This window comes from Trichosurus vulpecula, chromosome 5 (genome assembly GCF_011100635.1).
Source record: "Trichosurus vulpecula isolate mTriVul1 chromosome 5, mTriVul1.pri, whole genome shotgun sequence".
Classification (NCBI taxonomy): Eukaryota; Metazoa; Chordata; class Mammalia; order Diprotodontia; family Phalangeridae; genus Trichosurus; species Trichosurus vulpecula.
This window is the reverse complement of record NC_050577.1, coordinates 47,169,206-47,187,040: the sequence shown is the minus strand read 5'-3', so window position 1 is coordinate 47,187,040 and position 17,835 is coordinate 47,169,206. Positions and strand designations below refer to the sequence as shown.

Genomic DNA, 17,835 nt, shown 5'->3' with positions numbered 1-17,835 from the left:
CTCACAACAACCCTGGGAAATGGTGATATTATTTTCCTGATTTTATGGATGAGGAGACAGAGGCCAGCAGAGGTTAAGTGACTCACCCAAGGTCATATAGCCAGTAAGTGTCAGAATCCAGAGTTGAACTCAGGTCTTCCTGACTCTAATCTCAGCCTATCTACTGTACCACCTATCTGCCCCAATGTATCAGAGGTGGAATTTGAACCATATCTTCCTGGCTCAAAAGCTAGCTCTCTCTACCATACTGCTTTTCAATAAACATAAAATATACGCGAAATAAATGCATGTTAATTATTTGGGGGACAGGGTGAACATCAGCAACCTTCTGCTTTTGGATAAGTCTAGTCATTAAGAATTATTTCCTGTAGCAGGAAAGGTACTGGGAGAACAACTGGGTTTGAACCCTATTTCTGAGACATTAATTAGGTAACCAGTCACTTAACTGCCCAGGTCCTCAGTATGATTGATGGGGTGCTTGGGTGCCTGGGCCTGAACCCCAATCCTAAAACCACATCCAGTTCTAAAATCACATCTCTCCCTAGCCTCAAAATACTGTCTCTCTAGCTCAAGGGCAGCATGCCCAAGCAACACATTTATCTCTACTCCTTTCACAGTAGGCAGCTGTGCCTATTTATAGACTGACTCCTTATGTACTGATAATTGGCTGTGCACTGGGTCATGACCATGTTTACTACTTACTAACCTTACTGATATGTATCCTAGACATAGTCAAATGTATACTCTCTAACATTTATTTTGTCTAACAAGACATTTGATGAGAGCCACCTAGATATTCCCAGTCAGCCCTGACCAATAGTTAACTTAATGATGTTTCACAGTCAAAACCACTCCTCCTAGTAGCTTCCCCCCACCCTGGGCTATTTCCCAGTGAACTTTGGGTAATATGCCTGCACAGTAGACACAAAAAGTGCATGTTTCTTTAAGAACTGACCACCCCTTAACCACCCCCTAGTCCCACCCCAAAACATGTTTCACTCCCAAATCTCATTGACATGTTTCACTCCCAAATCTCATATATAAACTTTCCCTGCACCTCTTTAAGCCAGGTTCCCTAAGAACTCTTGCCTTCTGTAAAGCATAATAAATTTTTGCTACCTTGACTTAAAGAATGCTTGAGATTGTGAATTCATTCTGGATAGCCACAACCTTCTTCAGTACTCAGGTCCTTGAGGGGTACATCCCCTCAATGACCCTGTCTGGGAACTCTAGTCCTGGGAACTTTAGTTCTGAGATTCCTGAATCCCTGGGTTTTTCTCCCTAAACATAATCACTTGTAAAAGTGAGGTTGAACTAAATTGTGTCTAGGTTCTTTCCAGCTCTAAATCTATGACCTTAACCTACCATCCTGATCTGTGTGATCTTGGGCAAAATACCAAGCCTCTCTGGGCTCCAGCCTGTAAAATAAGAAGATTGGAAGAGATTATCCCTTCTGGCTCAAGATCCATTGATCCTGAATAAGTTAAGTGTTGGCATGGTTCTACATGCTAATTGGGGGTGGGGAGAGAATGAATGGATGAAACCCACAGACTAGTTTGACCATTAGTTTTATCTACTTTCCCCCTAAGCTTCTCAGAGCTGCTAACAACCATCAGTTTGACACAATAGAATTTCATCTTCTGTTTCCTTCTGTATTCTGCCTAGGATATAGCTGAGGCAAGTAGTCCAAAAGAGGAGAGAGAAGGAATAGATTCCTTGAGGCTGGATAAGTCTCAATATGCCTCATCAACATCTCCAAGTCAGAAGGGGGAGGGGGTCCTTCTAAAGCAGGGGTTCTTCACTATTTTTGTGCCATAGACCCCACTGGCAGCTTGGTAAAGGTTATAGACCCTTTCTCAGAAGGATGTTTTTAAATGCATAAGATAAAATACACAAGAGGACAAAGAAAACCAAAGGCTGGCAAAAATAAAAGTGTAATTTTTTTCCCACTTGAATTCATGAACCCCTGTAATCTATCCACCAAGTTTTTAGAGGTCCATGATCCCAGGATAAGAATTCCCTTCCTTGGATGAGGTAAATTTTGGAGGTAATATACCCTACCTGTGTTTCTTCAGCTGCTTATCTTTCTTCCTCTGAATTTGCTTTTCTTTATTTTTGGCTTCTTTCTGTTCCTTGTGGGAAAGTTTCTGGTTCCTCTTCCTCTTCCCATTACAAGATTTCCCTGCTTTGCTCCACTCTTCTTCCCCAAACACTTCCCGTTGTTTCCTCCGGACATCTTTCTTCCTGTACGGAGTCCTCACCTTGATTTCTCTACTGCCTCCTTCTTTTTCTTCCCTTTTGCTGTCATGGGTTCTCTTCTTCCTATTGGAGGGAGACTGTGACTTGCTTCGTGTGGCCTCTGCCTTTGGGCTTGGCTTTCTGGAGGATCTCTTCCCATCCACCAAATCTGCACAGTATAGAAGAGGACAAAGAAGGCATCAGATCACCCCAGATTCTGGGATGAGGAATCCACTCATCCCAGGGGGCAGAGTTCTCCAATTTCCTCTGATGAAATTGGAAAAGAGAAGATAAAAGAGGTCCTGAGGGCCACAGTGACTTTTTTTTTACCTGTGTGGTAGCAAGTAACACATTCTTATTGTTATTATTAGAAAGCTTTGAGTCACTGAAACCTTATTTATTGAAAAGCCAAGAAAATCATGAACCCAAAGCAAAAGATCCAAATCCATCTAGACACCCTGGGCAAGTTACACCAGTCAGTCACTCCCATAACTACTTGCTCAGGGTGAGGAATAGTTCAGACTAAGTAAGTGATTCAGCAGATCAATGTTACTTATTTTCCTCCCTGTAGCCCTTGTGAGGGGGATGATCATGTGCTCAGGCTTTTTCATGGGTTGACAAAATATCGTTCCTTAAAAGCCAGGCTTCCTTCAACCATCTGGTCTCCATATGGAGATGTGAGTTCATATATTACTTCCAATGCCTCTAACTTCTGGGAGGCAACATGTTTTAGTGTCATTCTATGTACTACAGAGAACAGAATTGGAATCCAAAGACCTGAATTCAAATCCTGGCTTTGCCACTTATCTATATGACATCAATCTCCCTTGGCCTCTGTCCCTCATCTGTAAAATGATGGGGTTGGACTAGACAACCTCTAAGTTACCTATCTGCTCCAAATGTGTCTCCATCCCACTGCCCAACTCCAAAAATGGGAATGAGAATACCTTCAAGGAGAAGGGACTAACAATAAAACTATTTTTCAAGCACTAGGGGTGGGGGTCACTGGTGATATAGATGTGGCCTAAGGCCAAAGTTACTCAATATTCTGTTCATTTGGAATGGGCCCTCATGAAGCCTGGTAATGGGATAGATTCTTCAGAGCTGTCTGATTCTACATCAACTGTAGTTCAGAAGTACTCGCATTGTATATCCCCAGTGTGTGCTTGGGGCCACAATGCAAATCTTACTCAGTGAAGTTTCTTTCCTAGTCCTGACCCTAGACAGAATTATGAAATCAATGCTGTTTTTTACTATGTGGCCTCTCCTCCTCTCACCCCCAGCCTCCATCTTATGCAATTTCCCCTCCCTGATGGAGTCTTTTCATTCCCCCACCTCATACACCTAGTTTCCTTATCTTTTTTTTTAACATCAGCTCCTTCTCCCTCCAATCTTTTATTAATACCTTATCTCAGGAAACAATCTAATAAACTTATTTCCTTAAAATGTAAGTGAAAGGTTTTAAACCTGTTATTGCCTAGAGGTTAGATGACTTGCCCAGGACCACACAGCAGTACGGAACAGAAGTGGCCTTTAAACCCATGCCATCAAGGCTGGTTTTTTAGTTCCCACTTTCTACCACCTATGACATATAACCAGTAAACGCCAGGGCAATTATTGGAACCTAAGACTCTCCTGACTCAAAGGCCAGTGTTCTTTCCCCTATGCCACACTGCTGAAAAGACCAAACAAAGCATATGTGTAGGTAGTGGTTGCAAAAGTATGGTCCAGGGACCCCTGGGACCTTTCAGGAGTTTGGTAAGGTCAAAACTTTTAAAATAATAATACTAAGATGTTTTAATTTCTAGTATGATATATATTAATGGAGATAACCTACATAAATGCAAGTTCTTGGAGGGGTCTTGAATAATTTTCAAGCGTATAGAGGAGTTCTGAGACCAAAGAGTTTGAAAACCACTGGTTTGGGGTATTTTGGGTGAGGAGTCAGATGTGGACTTGAGAGGTACCTATCAATTCTTCAGGAAGAATTGGTTATGGGCATTCTGACATTAACATCATGGTTAACAGAAAGGAGCACCAACAATTTAAAGGGAGTCAGGTAGTGTCAGACTCTGGGACTGTTTGAGCAAAGCAGAAACATGGACATATATCCTGCCCACAAAAAGAAATAAACATACATACATCTAGATATAGAATGCTTGAGAGGTGGTGCGGAGGAGTGGACAGAGAGCTGGCCTCAAAGCCAGAAAGACTTGAGGTCAAGCCCCACCTCTGACCCATGTTGGCTGTTTGACCCTGGGACTTACAGACCAAAGAGTGGCCAAGAGCACCAAGGGAATGAGATCAGAAGAGATACCAACTTGCATTAGTAGGAGTTTTCTCCTCCAGGATTCCCTTGTCCCAATGAAATCACAGCTCTGGACCCAACACACACACACACACACACACACACAGAGTCAATCAGCTTTTTTTCTACTGCTTTCAAACCATAATATCAAAATATTCTTCAACTGAAACTTGAATTGTTCATGACTCAAGGACTGACTTGAATTAGGAGGATGGACACAGCAAGCTGCATCCCTCATCTCGTTCCTCTTCCTCTGGGTTTACCAGTGAAGTCCATTTGATCCAATTCAGCTGGTATATTCTTAATAAGGCCATAATTTGTGCAAGGCAGTGTGTTGGGTCATCCTGGATATTACAAGAGGAAAGACCATCCACTTCCTGCTCTCCCCATCAGAATGAAAGATGTATACACAATGATAAATTAAAATATGATTAAATTTATCAGAAATGTCAGGGTGATGCTAAGGATTCAAGGAGAGGAGGCTGCTTCTGTGGGGGAGGGTTGAGAGTGGGGAGAAATCAGGGAAGACTTTCCACAGAGAAAGGGCTATGTCTCGAGGAAAAAGGATGATTTCAGCAAGAAAGATCCTTTAACCCATTCCCCCTGGTTTGTTGTTGCTCAGTCATATCTAACTTTTCTTGGCCTGATTTGGGTTTTCTTGGCAAAGATACTAGAGTGGTTTGCCATTTCCTTCTGCGACTCATTTTACATATGAGGAAACTGAGGCAAACAGACTTGAGTGACTTGCCGAAGGTCAGACAACTGGTAAGTGTCTGAAGCTGGATTTGAATTCAGGTCTTCCTGACCCCAGGCCTGGCACCATCTAGCTGGTGACTCCGGTTACATACTTATTCTCCTCGGGAATTCTATCCTAGCCTCCCTTCCTGGCTGTAGAATGCCATTGTTTAGGCAAACATTGCATACTTCCTGAGAACAGGACCATTTGGCTATCAGCTGCCTGGAGCTGGGCTGGATACAGAGATTAATCTATGAACAGATCCTCTGGGGTGGAAGACCCTTTACCCAAAGTCAGGGTGTTAAACTTTATAAAATTAAGGAAGCAGAATAATTGGGCTCCTGCAAGTCCAAAAAAAGGGACCTTAGTGGACATCCAGTCTAAGCCCTTCATCTTCTAGATGAAGGACTGAAGCATAACTGGGCTACCCAGCCATTCTTGGTTTGAGGTCTAGTTCACTATGCATTACACCACACTGCCTCCCTGGGTGATGGTGAAGATCAAACCAAATGCCATGTGTAGCATGCCTTGCAAGCCCCAAAGCCCTATGGAAATGCTAGCTCTTGTCTCTGGGCAGTGCCTTAAAGCTTCCCCTCAATTTGAATACTTTTAATTAATAATAACTTTTCTTTCTATCACACTTCTTTATGCTTAAATCCCTTGGTCATAGATAGAAATGGCACTAGCATGCATCGGCTGTTCAAAACACAAAATGCCAGCATTTCCAACAAGAGACTGTCATGCAATTATCAGCTCCAGTTGATTCAGGTCATCTCCCTCTGCAGTCATGATGTGACTTGCTCACATCTATTATGCAAGTGTATCCTTAATTCCAGATGACTCTGAGTCATAAGAGCATAGATGGCATGCTGGAATCCACTTTAGAGTTCATCTGGTACAAGCCCTCTCTTTATAGAGGAGGCTACCATGGTTCAGAAATACCAAATGACCTGACCAAGGTCACACAGCTAATTACAGGATGGAAAACAGGGCCAGAAGAGCAGGCTGCCCAGTTCTAGAGGCATGTCCTTCAAGCCTACTTCAGCCTTACTCTCTGCACTGATGGTAACTCGGATTTGTATAGCGCCTTAGACTTTGTAGAGGTGCTTTCCCATCTATTATCTCAGTTTGTGTATCTTTGGGGAGCAGGATTTTAAAGACTGCTTTTACAGGATGCTTGGACTGCACTCAGTGCCCTGACTCAGAGGAAAGCCCATGCCTAATCTGGTTGTTGTGCCTGAGGTTCTCTCTCTCTCTCTCTCTCTCTCTCTCTCTCTCTCTCTCTCTCTCTCTCTCTCTCTCTCTCTCTCTCTCTCTCTCTCTCTTCCTCCCTCTTTCTGTTTCTCTCTGTCCACACACACATACACACACACACACACCTTGCCCCTCATCTATGGGTTTTAGGGAGTCCCTTAGATCGCTGGGAATATATTTTTTCTTGGTTGTAGAGGTATCAAAGGACTAGACTAAAGTGGCTGGGACTCCTAGACCCAGCAGTAGCGTGAGGTAGGGTGGTATGGTGACAAGTGATTCGGAGTCAAAGTGATGTGCATCTGACATATGCTAGAGTAGTCTCCCCTAGATATGGTAAGAATGGCCTGGACCTGCCCAGAGTTCTGGGATTTCTAATTTTTTGCTTATATTTTGAGGCAAGAAAACATTGCATGGTTTGGGACAGGGATAAGACTAAAAGGAGACCTCAAAAAAGATGAGAGAGGACACCTAGAAAGGAAGGCGATGATGGGGTATTTCCTATCCATGGAGTACCATGATGACCTTGGAAGCAGTGATGGTCACATCTGAAGTCCCCTCCTCATACTCGTGCCTCTTTCTGAGATGCTGGAGAGGTGAAAGCTAAGGCTTTATTATTTTTAATAAGAATTAATTTTGAGCATCCATTCGGATGGTTGGAATTCCAAGGTGGGGGGACCCAGACACAGGGGAGCTAGTGATTGTCTGCCCCGCTTTGCCTTACTTTAGATGAGTGCCACTGGCATCTATTTCTAAGCTTGGTCTTTTATTCCATTAAAGACTTCTCTGGACTGATCTAGTCTTCAGCGTTGTAAGCACCTGTGGAGGATCCTGTCCTTTGCATTTCCTTTTGGATGTTTGTTTATGGCGTAAGGATGTGGCGCAGCAACTGGAGTCATATAGGGGAGAGTTACCTTTCCTGACCAGGGCTGGGAGCCCAAACCTCCAGCCCATGTCAGAGAATTTTCTCTCTCTAACTAGGGGCCATCATCAAAAGCCATTTTTGTGTTTCATGACTATTCTTCCAAGAGCAGAATTACTATGAATTTGGGTGCTTTCAAAATCTGCCTGATCAGACCACAACCTAACACAGCAACCGCTGGTGTTTGCACTAGTTTACAGGAGCTTGGACAAAGCACTTGCCTCTTGGAGTGTCAGCTTCCTCGTCTTTAGAATGAGGATAATAGTTGTCACATTTATTTGTTGTGGGGACAGCACTTTGTAAGTCTTAAAATGCTGTACAAATATGTGTAATAATAATGATAATAATAATAATAGTATTTCTGTTGTGCTTTATAGTTGGCAAAGTACTTAAGACATATGATCTCATTTTATTTTCTCAATAACCTTGGGAGGTAATTATTATGCCCATTTTAGAGATGAAGATACCAAGGCAGACAGAGGCTAATAACTTAGAGGTACATAGCTAATAGGTATCTGAGATGAGATTATTATCATGAACCTTGATAAACACCCTCTTTGTTCATTTAGCAGGAGCTACAAGACTGTAGGATCCAGCAGGGCATCGAATGCCATTTATGACCCACATGTCCTTTTAGCTAACCCTGGTGTCTTCTTACTTTTCTTAGGGCTTCAGAATTTTCAGGCTTCCTTGTCTTTGGAACACTGTGGGTCACATCTACTCATTTAGACTAATAAAATTTAGGCCGCACATTAAGGTTTTCAAAGCACTTTACAAAGATTGTATTTGATCCTCACAACAACCCTGGGATGAAGGTGCTATTATTATCCCCATTTTAGAGACAAAGAAACTGAGGGAGACAGAAGCTAAGTGACTTTCACAGCATCACACCACTAGGAAGTGTCTATCTATTGAGTCACTAACTGTGTCTACCCTCACAGAGAAGGTGCCTTACCTCTAAGCTGGCAATTGTACCAAGAGTACCATCCCCTAGCTGGGAACAAGTGAAGTACCGTCATTGACTGAAAAAGTTGTGACTCCAAGTTGGCTCCTCAGTTGGGACATTGACCTAGATGAACTTTGAGTTCCCCTTCAACTCTAATGCCCTATGAGTCAAAGAGAGTCTATGAGCTCATCATTCCATACTTGGTGGCGGGATAGAGAGTCTGGCTAAAAGCCATCATGAATGAGGATGGAGCTCTTGGTACAAGTCGTATACAAGACTTTGTAGCTCACCACAGAGGAAAGTTAAGTTGCAGACATGTGCCAATCTGCGTCAGTGGAGAGAGTTTCCTCACTGGGAGTTCCTATACTAACAAGATCACAGGTACAATAAAAATAATAACGGCTACTTGTGCAAATTGTCCTATAGGTAACTTGCCCAGAGTCACACAGCCAGTGTGTATCAGAGATATCTTTCTGATATATAAGTCAAGACCACCCCATGACATCATTGGTCTTCTTCAAAAATGAAGGACGAACAACAACAATCCTAACACCTGGGGGGCTTTCCATCTACTCACTACCCTGCAACATGGCTCCATACTTACTATTGAATAAATTATTATTGTTAGTCTAATCCTAAATTGTTTCCTACCATAGCCTTAGGAGGTGTTCTTGGCTATTCCTAGAGTAAATCAAGCCCCTCCTTAAGCAGGGAAGGATTTTAGTATCATTCCATTCAGCATCTAATTAATTCTCCAGGCAGGATTTAGTCTTGGTTTTTCAATTAACTAGCATTGTGACCTTGGGCAGATTACAATTCTCTGGGACTCAGTTTCCTCATCTGTAAAATGAAGGGGTCAGACTTGATGGGCTCTAAATCTATGATTTTGTCATCCTATGATCCCTTATCCATAAGTCAGGGAAAAGAAATTAAGAAAACACAGGTTAATATTGAAATAGCATGTTACAGCAGTTAGGGACCAGCAAGGAAGAAAGCTTTCATCCTCAGAAAATTATTGGCTACATCTATTTAGCAAGTAAATAGAATATATCAAAGCACAGGAGGAGACCTGACCCATTGGAAGGTTTGTATAATGAAAGTAATCTTTAAGATGACTTTTCCTTTTTTTCTTTCTCTTAAGCATAGGCAGGAAGAATAGGATAATGAAGTGATTCCCTCAGTAATGATTTTAAAGGGGAAATTTTGATATATGTATTTGCTATTTCTCTAATGACATTCTAGAATGTAACCTCAACAGGATTACTCCCCTCTTGGGCTTTTGAAAAAAAAATCCAACCTAGTTTTCATAAGACCTCAAAGAATGAGTGAGACCCTTCTTTCTTTGTGAAGAAAGCATTATGCCTTGAAAATCATGGGAGTTTGATTTGCTGAGACAGACAGGCATCTCAGCCTATCTTACTGCCCAGCGGCGACTTTGGCACCACAGCCGTGCTCCCCAAGTGCCACCAGGATAGGTGGAAGAGCCAGCCAAAGTGAAGGGGAAAACGAAGGAGAAGAAAAATCCCCTGCGAGGACTAGCGGAGGCTGCAGTGGAGCTGGGGAATGGTGGAGGGGAGGGAGACAATGGAGATGTCAAGAAGAGAGCCTAAGTAAGTGGAGGGAAAATAGCTACTGGAATGGGTGTCAGGGGTGTCTGGGAACCACCTACATTTTGGTTTGGTTTTGCTTTTGTTCCTAAAAGTAGCATGGCATAATGCAGTGGTGTCAAACTCAAATAGAAATGGACACCACTAAGCTGGCTCAGAGAAGAGAGCTCTGGGCCTGGAGTCAGGAAGACTCAATTTCAAATCCAGCCTCAGATACTTCCCAGGCAAATCGCTTAGTCGTTGTTTGCCTCTGTTTCCCCATCTGTAAAATGGGTGTAAAAATAGCACCTATCTCTACTTCCCAGCATTGCTGTGAACATCAAATGAGGTAACAATTGTAAAGGGCTTAGTCTGTTTCTTGGCATGTAGTGAGTGCTAGATAAATGTCAGCTACTATTGTTATTTTTATAACATGATGAGGATTCCTGAGGACTATAGATTGACTTGGCCACAAATTAACATGATCTCTATTTTATTGTATTTTTACTTATTTCATTAAATATTTCCCAATCGCATTGTAGTCTGGTTTGGGCATAGTCAGGACCGTTGTGGGCTGTATGTAGAGGTCTGTGTTTGACCCTTCAGGTATAGTAGATGCCCTTGGAGCCAGGAAGATCTGGATTTAAGTTCTACTTCTGCTACATCCTGACTGCGTGACTCAGGAAAGCCCCTTACCCTCCCAGTGCCCTGGGGAATTCTCAAAAACTCAGAGTTGAAGAGAATGTGCTGATCTGCATTGATGGAGAGAATTTTCTCACTAGAAGTTCCCTGTACCAATGAGATCATAGATCCATCCCTTTCCCTCTTTGCTTTTCTCCAGTTTACTTTCCTGTGTCTTGTATTCTCCATCTGCCCCATCAGCACTGCCTTCTTCTACCCATAGGGGCTCTCCTCCTTGGTCAAGTCTGGTGACCTCCCCTTGAACCCATTCAATCCAATTTAATCCAATCCAATAAACATCTATTAAGCACCTACTATGTGCTAGGCACTGTACTAAGTGCTGGGGATACAATTATCCCTACCATTCATTTCCCATCCCAGATGTATTTGACCTACTAATTCCTCTTTCAGGAAAAGAAGCTAGGTCCCTTCTCCAGCTCCATTAAGGGATGAGGGGGATGCTGATGGTAATAGAATAGAATAATAGAAACTCATTTATACAGCACTTTACAAAGTGCTTTCCTTACAACAACCCAGAGATGAACTGCAATTAAAAGGCATCCCAAAAGTCAGTACAGTTTTGAAGTATGAAAACTTGAGCCTGCATGGAGACTTTTGGGATACCACATATTATTACTTTCGTTTTATAGATGACAAAACCAAGGCTCAGCTGGAGAGTTATAGAAGTATAAATGGAGGTCTTGGAACTCCCAGTCCAAGGCTATTATTAGGTTCAGTTTGGAGATGCAAGGCATTTTTCCAGTGCACCAACAGGACTGGGTTCATTAAGAGCAGCTGGCAAAAGATGGATGGAAAGGGAGTCCTCCAGGCCCTCCGACCTCCAGGGGAGGCACCAGAGCAGGTACGGTGAAAGTGATGAGGGAAATGAGGCTGAATGGGGCGGGGTGCAGAATAATCACTGGGTTCCTTCCATTCTCAACTCTATTCTACCCAACCCAGAAGATCCTTTCATTTCAAGGTTCATCCAGAAACACAGAATCTCCAAGTGGAAGGGACCACAGAGATCATCTAGGCCAATCATAATAGTAATAGTAACTAGCATTTGTATAGCACGTTAACATTTGTCAAGTACTTTACTATATTATTTCACTTTATCCTCACAACCCTGGAAGATAGGTGCTATTATCATCCCCTTCATAGGGGGAGGAAACTGAGTCACAGAGGTGAAGTGGCTTGTAAATTCTCATCCCTTCATGAGAGAATAACCCTCTTCACCAGATTTCTTTGCTCTTCTTCCAGGGTTGCTGAACATTGATGGGGAAAATCACAAAACAGAGATGACTTCACTGTTACATTTCTTAGTTGGTGAGGCAGCATGGAGTAGGGATAGAGAGGAGCTTAGGAGTCAAAGTTCAAGCCCTGACTTTGATACCTACTGGCTATCTGACCTTGGGAAAATCACTTAATCTCTCAGTGACCCAGGCAAACTCTCCAAGACTATTTTGTGTTGCAGAGCAGGTGCTAACCTACATCAGTGGAGGGAATTTTCTCACTGGGAGTTTCCTCTCCCAATGAATGACAGATATGGCTCCCAAACTTCAGTTGGGTCTTCTTCTTCCCCCTCAAGTATTTATGTTGTTTTCCACAGAGTCTTCTCTCCTTTACCACTACTACTACACTACTACTACTACTACTACTACTACTACTACTACTACTACTGCTACTACTACTACTTTTCTTCTTCTTCTTCTTCTTCTTCTTCTTCTTCTTCTTCTTCTTCTTCTTCTTCTTTTTCTTCTTCTTCTTCTTCTTCTTCCTCTTCCTCTTCCTCTTCTTCTTCCTCTTCTTCCTCTTCTTCTCCTCTCCTCTTCCTCTCCTCCTCCTCTTCCTTTTTCTTCCTTGCTCAAGGTCATACAGCTAGTGTCAAGTGTCTGAGGCCTGATTTGAATTCAGGTCCTCCTGACACCAGGGTGGCCACTCTATCGTACCACCTAGCTACCCCTCTCCTGTACTTCTAGTCCTGGCAAGATAGGGAGATCACATCTTTAAAAAACATATCCATCTCCCAATGCTGATTTGTAGCTGTCCTCTGGCTTAATCCCAAAGAGTTGCCTGAAGTACTGGGAATTTAAATTACCTTCCCAGGGTCACACAGCTAGTGTATATCTGAGCTGGGAGTTGAAAACCAAGTCTTCTTGACCCCCGAAGCCACACTTCTAGTCATTATGCTGCATTGCCTTTTTTTGGTTTCTGAAGATGTGAGTTCTTAATGGATGTCAAAGACAATCACTACATGCCAGGGAAGATAATAAATCATGGTGCAGTTCCAGCATGGGAAAGCAAGTGGAAAACTTGACACCAAACTTTTCAGTGCAACCGTGCTTGATATTTGAAGTTAAATGAAACCGATAACAACAACAGCAGTGACACCAACAATAACACCACAAACCACACAGCTAGCTGTGGTGCTGCAAAGCTATGCTGTTTGAAAGCTGGAGATTTAAATGATTCCCACTGTTCTTTTTTCTTCTCCTTATTGCAAACAGGCTGCAATTATCACAACCCTAGGCAAAGTAAGAAATGTGAGCGATAATGAGAATAGACTGAAATAGCCAAAATTTGTCAAGGCTCTATTAATGTGGGGTGTGGAGACTCCTTGCCCACAAATGGATCACAACCTAAGTCTACAACCTAGTAGATAACTCTCCAAGTTATTCCCTGAAATTCGGAGGTGAGTAAATTGCTCCAAGTCATATAGGTAGTAAATTGATATGAATCTGGCCAGATCAGCTCCTTATTTTAAGTTTCAGAATGAGGAAGTAAGTTATCTTCTTCCCATGCCCTGACACAGATGTAACACTCCTATGCGAAGGAATATGCTGAGGACAGAAATGCTTTGTTTTCAGTACCCTGCCTTGGAGAGGGACTGAACCTGTGATTTCATTGGAATAGGGAACTCCTGGGTGATTAACTTCCTTTACTATCCATATCACTGCTACTTCTAGTCTTAGAGAGTTGCGAGGTTAAGTGAACTTATATACTGGCTGGGTCACCCTGGGTATCAGAGATGAGACTTGAACCCAGACCTTCTGTGCTTCCAAGTTGGCTCTCTATTCCCTATGAGGGGGGAGAACCTGAAGCTTAAAGGCCACATGCTGCCCTCTACGTCCTCAAATGTGACCCTTGACTTTGGATTCAGCCAAAGGGCCGCACTTGACAACCTAGAAGGCCACATATAGCCTTTAGGCTTCAGGTTCCCCACACCTGCCCTATCCTGTGCTGCCTTTATTAAACTACTTTATTAAATTACTGAATTAAATAAGTTACATGCCTTAGTCCCAGAAGGCTGAAGGGTTGGGCTACATGTGTTCTGTCTCTGTTGTGGCACCTATTATTTGTCTAATATGGTGGGAGGAGAACCAACCAAGTAGTCAGAGATCCTGTCTCTATAACTCCCTAGCTGAGTGTCCTTTGGCAGCTCACAACTTCCCTGGGCCTCATTTTTTCATCAGTAAAAGGAGGTGCTGGATCAGATTAAATTGAATTCAGCATTTGCAAAGTGCCCAACTATACTTCCTTGCTCTAAAATTCTGATTCTTCAGCTCACTCTCAAATTTTCCATCCCGCCAATGATATACATTAGTCAAGGTTCAGATTGAATATTCTTTTGAGTCACTTGCATTGCACTAATAATGTTTGGAGAAATTTGAGGTTTGCGGGGATCTCAGAGCTGCTAAGGTGCTTTAGAAAAAGCATTGTCTCTGGAGTCAAGGAAATGGATTCCAATTCTACCTCTGATGGTTACTTACTTATGTGACCTTAAGCAAATCACTTAATCCACATGAACCTCAGTCTTCTCATCTGTAAAGTGGGGGAGGGGTTGAGCTAAATAACTTCTGAGGTTCCTTCCAGGGCTGAAACTATGAATCGGCAACCCTCTACCTTAATACAAATTCCATCTACAACCTCTCTGACAAGTCAGAGGTCATTTAGGCTCTGCTTCAACAATTCCTGCTAGTTCCTAAGTCAGCTCATTTTGCTTCTGAGCCACTTTCTTTGTCAGGAAGTTTGTTCTCACATTGAATCTACATTTCTTTGCAACTTTTAGGCAAGTCAAGTCAACAGTCATTTATTAAGCACCTACTATGGGCCAGGGCAGTCATGGAATTTTGGTTTCTGTCGATTTTTTTTTGGCCTAGTCTGGTGATTTTCATTGGTGTAGCAGGGAACACCCCATGAAGAAACTCCTCCTACCGAAGTTGATGTACAACTGACCCACAGCTTAGTCCCTAAAGAATTGCCTGGGGTAGTGAGTTCTTCTATCCATAGTCACCAGTCCTGCCCTCTGGGATCAAATAGAACAAGTCCAATCACCTTTTCCCCACAACTTGCCAAACATCTGAAGACAACTACTAAACCCCATATTCTCTTCCTTGTACTAAATTACCTCAGTTCCTTTAAGTAATCTTCATTTGGGACATTCTTTTCCCCTTGATGCCTTTGGGGTATGAGAAAGAAACCCTTATGGCTAATAGCCTTGCTATTGGGAAGCCGATCTAAAAATTCCACAATAAAACTCCATTAAAATGTCAAAAATCTAGGTTGTGAGTCTCATAATTCAGATGTTAGAATACTCCCTTGTGAGCAAGGGTGGAGCAATCCTATCTGCCAGGAGCAAGGCTCCCCAGAATATTTCCTTTTGAGAGACAGTTTGTCATAGTGGAGAGTGCTAGATGCTTCCAGAAAGACCCAAATTCAAATCTCGCTTCTGACACCAACTATTTGACCATGGGCAAATCATTTCGGATCATCTATTATTTGTTAATATTTATTATCTTAAATTATATATAATTATTTATAATATATAATATAATTATATACAATAATATTTGTTTTAATATTATTTTTTTAATATGTAAATTGGGATAATTCTAAGAGCTATTATTGTGAGGCTTGAATGAAATGGCATATATCGAATATTTTGCAAACTTTAAAGTGTGAGATATGTCAGTTATTAGGATCTTATGTAGATTTTATCAAATATCAGAGTTGTAGAGGGCTTCAGAGATCATTTAATGGAACCACTTCATTTTACAGATGAGGAAAAGGAGGCTCAGAGAGGTTAAATGACTTGCCCAAGGCAAGTGAGAGAACTAGGTCTAGAACATAGGTCTCTTGGTACCTAGGTGAGAAATTCCATTAATAGATCAAAAGATTCAGACCTGAAAAGGAACTTTGAGATCACAAGCCAAATCCCTTTATTCTACAATGAAGAAATTAAGGACTGGAGAGTAAACAGCCCAAGATCACATGGCTAATAAATATCTGAGGCAGAATTTGAATTTGGAGCTTCTTGACTCCAAGTTCAGTACTCCATCTACTCCATCTTGCTTTCATGGGTGCCAATCCCCAGCTCATAAGAAAATTTGGAGACCAGCTCATAAGAAAGGAATTCAGCACAACCATCACCCCAAGCAATTCCCTCAATGTTCAGATACATGGGACAGAAAAGCAATTTTCACATGGGTATATGTCCCAGGACATTCAATTTCTCCATTACCTCCACTGGTTGAGTTCTTTTTCACAGGCCTATCCATGGTGATATTCACTGTAGGAAAACAAAGGAATATAGGATGAAGGCGCTTGACATTGAGATGCTTCCCTCCCTCCCTATGTTATTTCAAAATCTCCCAGGATTCTGTAAACCAACTGCATCTAGGGACTAGGCTCCTGTCCTCTGATGAAGCCTTGAAACTTCTTATTCCACAGAGCCTGGATGTTTCTGATCATTTGGAAAAGTCCTAAATAAGATTTCACACCCTAAGGAGCAGTTACAAAAAGGCTGTTCTTACTAACAAATAAAAATTAGCCTCCAAAGCGCTATTTGTCAGTTAGTGACATTGAAAGAGAAAGCCCCCAAAGATCCCAAGTTCCATAACCCACCTTCTTCCACAAGGACTGCTACTGGGCTTTTCTTTTTCTGTGTCATGATCAGTTTGCTTCCTCTGGAGGTGTCTTGGTCTTTAGTGCACACTGTTGCGAACATCATTGTCCCATTTTTAGCACTCTTGTGTTAGTTTTTTCGCACTGGTCAATTTCTTTGAAGCATTTCCAGGGTACAGTTAGGGACCGGGAGCCAAAGGCAGGGGACTGGGAACAGGGAGGAAGGGAGAGGGGAGAAGAGGAATGGGAAGACACATGCTGAATATGGATCAATCCAGTCTGCACACTTTTGTGCTCCTGTTTCCTTGGTGCCAAGCTCTGGCCTGTCTTAGGTTACAGGGCATTATTTAAACATGAAGCAGGGCCGTAGACAACAGACACTGTATGGAGTTACCTATCATGGGCTGCTACTGCTCTCAAGCAATTCAGGCAGAGGTGTGCAGAATAGCGAGACTTTTCAGATGAATATCCGATGTGGACCTGGAACATTTAGCCTGATTGCCAGGATGACCTGCTCCTTTAAGGACACCCTTCCAACTCACTTGGGGAAGTTGTTGGATGCTTTATTAATTTTTCCAACTCTGTGACACCTTGGGTTTTGTGGATGGCCCCTTTCCTCCAGGTGTCTGGCCTTTGTGATTGCCCATTTGGCTGTTAATGCTTGGGTCTAGGCCATGGATTGGATGCTGGCTGGAGGACCCAGCCAGGAGATCTAGAGGCTTGATCAGTCTGGCTTTTACCGACAGAGCTGTTGCCCAGGGTGGCCGTTTCTCAGGGCTGGTACCTAATAATAAACACCTTAAATGGCTGCTCTGTAACTCAAGTTGAGTGTCTCAGGCTAGAGCTGTGCCTGGGCATCTTGATTATAAACATTTCTTGTGTATTCTCAATCATCCCTATCCTCCCCCCACTACTTAGGGCTCTGAAGTAAATTTGACTTGGGCCTAAACTTCTTTCCAGGGAGCCCTATGTGTGTCTGAGTCAATAAGCATTTATGAAGCTCCTACTCTGTGCCAGGCACTATGTTAAATGCCAAAGAAGGGCAAAAACAGTTCCTCAAAGAGCTTATATTCTAACGGAGGAGATAACATGTAAATAACTAGAGATGTTGGTTTTATGAAACACTAACATCTAGGGAAGCAGGAAAGGTCTTCAGTAGGAGTTGGCTCTGAGTTGTTATCTTTGTAGCAAGGGGTAATAGAGATGAAGCAGGGGGTGGATACTGAGGTTTGCAGTCTACCTGTAACATTGACTAGCTGTGTC

General features: G+C 42.5%; 1 protein-coding gene across 1 annotated transcript in view; it reads right to left on the bottom strand.

Moving 5' to 3' along the window:
- TMC2 (transmembrane channel like 2) overlaps positions 1–16,678 on the bottom strand; it is a 78,465-nt gene extending 61,787 nt beyond the window's left edge. Inside the window, exons 1-3 of the mRNA XM_036760508.1 lie at positions 16,573–16,678; positions 16,190–16,237; positions 2,062–2,407 (exon numbers count right to left, since the gene is read on the bottom strand). Coding sequence (XP_036616403.1) covers positions 2,062–2,407; positions 16,190–16,237; positions 16,573–16,678 — 500 coding nt within the window. The remainder of the gene's footprint in view (positions 1–2,061; positions 2,408–16,189; positions 16,238–16,572) is intronic.
- Positions 16,679–17,835: the final 1,157 nt, after the last annotated feature.